The following is a 6,135-nucleotide window of genomic DNA, read 5'->3' on the forward strand; positions in this document are numbered from 1 at the left end:
GCATTGTTGAATGGGCTGAGATGTGGACTGCCACTAACCTGCCAGCAGTATATGTGTTTTTCCAAATAAAAGCCAAATGTTAACCATAAGTTAACATATTCCATGGTGTGCCATAGCCAAGCCACATATGGCTCTCAGTTGTGTGCTATCATCTGGGCCATATACCTCAAAAAAATTGTCATCCAAAAGAAAATTCCCTCCAATTCTAAATCCATGGCAAAACATATACGGTTAAAGTTTGGCCCATATGTGCTCAGCCATGCCATACCTAGGCCAAATGTGACAGCTGTCAGCCTCATTTGGCCCAAACATTCTTGCTATCTGGGTACCTGCCTGTATTGAATATGATTACGCATCGCTCCAGTAGAGTTATTGTAAGACAATTTGACATTACACAGTTTATACAAAATTTTTCTGTTTCCTTCTAATTCAAAATAATCACACACCTTGCTCGTCTTTCGCATGGTCATTTTTGAACTCACCGCAACTGACACGAAGAAAACGCATGTGAGGTTTGAGGTAAAAATGTAGTTTCCGCCCAGATAAACTTTTACAAATAATGTATTATTTTTCAAACGTTTTATTTTAACTTGTTATTTAAAATGTTTTAAATGCAATGTTAAAATGATGGTAATTTGAATGATAAAATCAGGGGAGGGTGTTTTCTTTCTTGTTTTCTATCGTGTAATCGACTATTGTTTTCAGTGTCGACTAGTAGGAGCTGTACCGTTTAGTTGACTAGACCCGCACATCCCTAATATATATAGATATATATTAGGGCTGGTAATTTAACGCGTTAATTAGATTAATTAATTACGGTGAAAAATAACGCGTTAAAATTATTAATGCATTTAAACACGCTTGCCCCGCCCCAGACCTATGTGAGTCATCTGACATTTCATACAGTTGATTGATGGCAAATATGAGGCAGGGCAACAACTCACTGCGTTCAAAAGCATAAGGAGCCATCTGCTCTCTATAGCTCTTGCGGTACTTTGATGTCACACACCGATCGATCTGATGGTGATGATCCTCTTCAAGTCGAACAAGCCTAATGATTCAATGGACCATTCATAAAGAACCATTTACTTCACTCCTGAATGAATCAGCCATTTGAGCGAATCAAATGAATGAATAAATGACTCGTTGACTTAATCATTAAGACATTTACCACCACCTACTGACAGTTTTAGTTTATTATCATTTCATTAAAGAAATAATTTCATATTTCCATAGTAATAATAATAAAATGAATAAAATAAATTATTAAAGGTATAGTTCACCCACCCAAAAATGACAACTGTGTCATCATTTACTCACCCTCATGGTCCAAAGGAGTATATGTAATAAATTTTATCAAACAAAATATTTCTTGCTGAAGCTACTTTTTGTCGTGTCTATTTGATGCTTTACTCAACAATGACTTTAAATTATCTTTTGGGAGTAATTTCTCAGCAAAATTTTGTGACAATAATTGGTGATTAAATAGATTAATTAATCGCCACATCATGTAATTAATAAATAAAAAAATTGTAATCACTTAACAGCCCTAATATATATAAAATATGATATAATGGATTTAAAACACCAAGCTCATATTATAATTTTTTCTGTTATAATTTTGCAATGTAAATGCTAGGGCTCGATATGATACGTATCACGATACATGACTGCACTGAATTTCAACAAAGCAGAATTTAGAAAAACAGCTGTTTATTAAACACTGCTTACTATAGTGCCATTTCTAACTATTGGCAGAGCAGGCAGTTGACCTCTGCATTATGAATATTATAAAAAAAAAAAAAAATTAGAAGAGTTCTAAACTAATGCGCTGTCTTCACTGTATCTAACGCACGCGCCCAAGGCTGATTTTAGGCGTCCGCAAGTTCGCTTAGGTGCGCGCGGCAAATATGACAAATATGCGGTGTTGGCAGAAGTTTGCTTTGAGCGCGCGCGACGTCGTTTCGCGTGGCATTGTGCACGACATTTTTTGTAACTTTCCGCGCAGCTCCGCTTCCGAAGATGCACGAGTTCAAAGCGACTCTAGCCGAACATGCACGTCTGTGCCAGCATTTGTGTGAAACAGAAGCAGTTTGATGTTACGTTCAGTCACACACACCGATCACGTTGTGGCCGCACTCAGACATTCAGGAACAAACTTTTTAGCGCTGCCTCGCAGTTTTATCAACTAAATAGCTTAATCGCTCAAGAGCTACATTATCTTTCTCAACAAGGAGCTGGTAGCATCATTGTTTCTAAAGGAATTAAAGCCACAGCTTTACTGTTAATAAAGAAACGCGGCAAATCGGTGGTAATTCATACATACACAGCCTCTCTCTCTCGCTGTGTCGTAAATGAACACTCGATGAATTACAATTTTCTGAGAATAGATTATTGAAGTGGAGATCGCTAAACTGCAAGCTAAGCGGTGTTTTCAGAAACCAAGCGCGTTTACCACAGTGGAGAGAGGGCTCGTGCACAGGGTTGCCAGGTTGACAAAGATAAGTAGCACATTTAGCAGATATTTCCGTATTGCGCAAGTGTAAAGATCTGTTTTGGGGATTGCGTCTCTTTATATCAGGCAACCCAGTTGTGTTCCTCTGCGGCCAGATTAAACCTTGTTGTAGCCTATATATGCTCTAGTCATTCTTTTTTAGAAACCTCGCACTTTTCTACTCAATTTTAAATGTTGTAAAATTTTAAACAAATTAAGCGCGGTCCACTGCTGCACACGTGCCACAATATCGATACAGGGCCAGCTGTATTGATACTCGTATCGTCAAATCTCTGTGACGATACATCGTCGTATCGATATTTTGAACACAGCACTAGTAAATGCATTCATGCTACATTTCAGCATCATTAAACTGTCTGTGTAAATGCATCTAAATGCCACTTCAGCTACTTCTGTTTCTACTGCAGTGGAAATATAATTTTTGCTATTGGTAACAGCCGTCTTATTGTCTTATTATATTAAGTGAAATGACTGCCAGACAGGTTTTGGTCTTTTAAGTTATAATTTGGCTAATGTGTGTTCCTCACTTTTTGATATACTCATTAGGCCTGGGCAGAGAATAAGGTTCCAACGATGCCTCCTGGAGAGGTTCCAAAGGAAAGGAAGGATGAGAAGACAGTAGATGGCAAAAAGAAGACCCAAGCAGAGATTGAGCAGGAAATGGCTACCCTGCAGTATACAAATCCAATGTTGCTCGAGGTCTGCAAATATGATGACATATACAACTTTAGCATTGTGCTGTAAAACTGTGAATAACACTGTATTATGCATATACACTGCTTAATTTATTAATAAAGAAATTATATTTTCGTCCATAGCAACTGAAGATTGAGCGAATGGCACAGTTACAAGAGCAGGGAATGCCTCCCCCTGCTGGACAGTCAGGGCCAATGCCACCCTTTCCAGGGCAGGGTGGTCCGATGCCCCCTCCAACACAAGGCTTCCCTCAGTCCATGCCTCCACAACAGATGCCGCACAACATGCCTCCAATGGGACCAGGTGGAATGCCTGGTCCTTTCATACCTCCAGGCCAGATGGGTCCACCAGGACCTCCCATGCACCAGGGTCCCCCTCCTCAGGGCATGATGGGTCCAGACATGCATGGACCTCCACGTCATCCAGGCGCTCACAGGAACATGGGTCCCCAGGGTCCTCCTGGCATGCCACCTGGCACCAGAGGCATGCAAGGACCTCCCCCAACAGGAATGCCCCCAGGTTCTGGTGGACCTCCAGCTGGTATGATGGGACCACCACCACGAGGACAAGGGCCACCACAGGGAGGTATGATGCATCAGGACATGAGGGGGCCTGTGCCTCATGGAAACATGATGGGCCCTCAGGGACCCATGCCAGGGAGTATGATGGGACCTCCACCCAGGGCGCATGGTAATATGCAGGGCATGGGAAATATGCATGGAATGGGGCCTCCTCCAGGGGGTATGCATGGACCACCAAACAACATGCAAGGGCCACCAGGAAACATGCAGGGCGCTCCACCATATATGCAAGGCAAACCACCAAACATGGGTGAAGGAAACCGTGGACAGTTCAACCAGGTGAAGAAACAGTTGGGATAAACACATCCATGAATGTTTATGACAAAAAGATGAAACTGAATAAAAGTTAGGGTAGATTCTATTGCTGAAATTTTATGCATGTCTTTCAGGGACAGAATCCTGGGCCTCAGTCAATGATGCATGGAATAGGACAGCAGGGACCTAACGGAAAAGGTAATACTCAGTGAACAACTCTTGTGGGAAGAAAAGTTATTCATATGCAAGACAATTTAATCAAGACTAGTATGTGAGAGTTAATAGCGACTTGTTCGTGTTTCCCTTTCTGTTTGTGTCAGGAGATGGTCCTCGAGGACCACCTAACCACCACATGGGACCCCCACCAGAGCGACAGGGCCCTGGTCAGGGCTCAGATGGAGGCCAGTACTGGGGTGATGATGGGGGTTATCAAGAGGGCTGGAGAAGAGGCCCTGGCGGTCCTGGGCAGGAATACTCTGTAGGTCACAGAGGAATCTCTGGAGGCCAATGGGAGGGCCAGGAAAGGTTTTCCTCACATGATGGAGAGTACATGGGACATGACCGGTATGTTTCATTCAGCACAATGTAAACCTATAAAGCTGATTTTGTTAAATTGCCAGAGTTCTGTGGATTAGAATCTGAAATTTGTGCCTTGTGACACATCTTTATAGGTATGATGGGTATGAGGACTCTGGTGAGGAGTTTGACCAGAGGCAGAGACGGCCATCACATGGAGATGATTCGTAAGTGTTACATGCCACCTGAAATGCAATCCACAATTAGCTTAACTGTGTACTGACAGAAAGAAAAAAAATAACTACTTTTCAAAAAAGATTCTTAAGATTTGAACACTAGAAACTTAAGTCTAGGGTATGCTTCTGGCTGCTATGTCTTGTGCAAAGTTGGTTGTTCAAGCCTTTTAAAGTATACTCTTGTTTAATCTGACTTTAAACTCTTGTTTACTCTTGTTTAATCTGATAGAGCGTTTGGACACGGAGTCACGTGTCACCGCTTCCGTGTCCAAACGCTCTATCAGATACCACGAGAAAGCAACAAAATGTGCTAATATACACTCACAATGTGATATAATACTACCAAAAAAAATTATAATCCTAACCTTTAACTCTATACAGAAATCGCAGATAGCCAGACAATGAAAATATAAATATAAATAAATAAATAAATATCAAAATTATTTGTGTTTGGGACACTGTGAGCATGGAGACTGTAGTGTAGACCGTAAGTTTGAAAACGTTTAGCTTAAATGTTTAATATGAATAAACAGTGCTCATAAACGGCTGCTGAGGTAATATTCTCAAGGGAAGCGAGTTGTGACTTGGACCCGGAAACAGCGCTTCTTACGTCACCACTTAACAACCGAATACTCTTCTAATCATGAGCCTGTACAGACATGTTCAACAAAGTCACACTATGACTGCTTTGTGATACTTTACCTGTCCCTGCAGAAGATGATGCATGGTTGTCATCTTTGTATTCAACTCACGTTTGACACAAACTTGTGCAGATGCAGATACCTTATGACCTCCCTGAGTCCTTTCTCTCACTTTTATTAGCATATTCCATCTTCTTAAACTGGTTCTTAAAAGCAAACTTGAGTGTTGCCACCTAGTTGACCCACCAATATGGAATTTCCACCAAAAGAAAATTTGGTAACACTTTCTATGAAGCCCATATTTATAATACGTTATAAGGGTATTCTTAAGGCATTATAATGAATGCATAATGCATTATAAAAAAAACTTATAATATGTTATATCATCTTATAAATAATCGTAACAACAATTATAATACATGCTTATATGTTAGGTTACATTTTATTTTGATGGTCGCCTTAGTCTATTGACTATAAGCAAATTTGCATCTACATGTCAACTAACTCTCATTAGAGTATTAGTAGGCTTAGGTTAAGGTTAGGTAGGTAGAATGTTGACGTACTTGTAAAGTTACTTATAGTCAGTATGTCTGTTGGGGAACCATCAAAATAAAGTATCGGCATATATTTAGCAGACATACTACTAATACTCCAATGACTGCTAGTTGACATGTAGTTGCAGAGTTACTTATCAA

The 6,135-nt window shown here is 40.5% G+C and overlaps 1 protein-coding gene across 1 annotated transcript in view; it reads left to right on the forward strand.

Annotated features, from left to right (window-relative positions):
• LOC107653512 (pre-mRNA 3' end processing protein WDR33-like) overlaps nucleotides 1–6,135 on the forward strand; it is a 33,873-nt gene that overhangs the window by 16,936 nt on the left and 10,802 nt on the right. Inside the window, exons 15-19 of the mRNA XM_016440248.1 lie at nucleotides 3,062–3,214; nucleotides 3,334–4,071; nucleotides 4,182–4,245; nucleotides 4,368–4,611; nucleotides 4,719–4,790. Coding sequence (XP_016295734.1) covers nucleotides 3,062–3,214; nucleotides 3,334–4,071; nucleotides 4,182–4,245; nucleotides 4,368–4,611; nucleotides 4,719–4,790 — 1,271 coding nt within the window. The remainder of the gene's footprint in view (nucleotides 1–3,061; nucleotides 3,215–3,333; nucleotides 4,072–4,181; nucleotides 4,246–4,367; nucleotides 4,612–4,718; nucleotides 4,791–6,135) is intronic.

The sequence above is a fragment of the Sinocyclocheilus anshuiensis genome, unplaced genomic scaffold (genome assembly GCF_001515605.1).
Source record: "Sinocyclocheilus anshuiensis isolate Anshui unplaced genomic scaffold, SAMN03320099.WGS_v1.1 scaffold327, whole genome shotgun sequence".
Lineage (NCBI taxonomy): Eukaryota > Metazoa > Chordata > Actinopteri > Cypriniformes > Cyprinidae > Sinocyclocheilus > Sinocyclocheilus anshuiensis.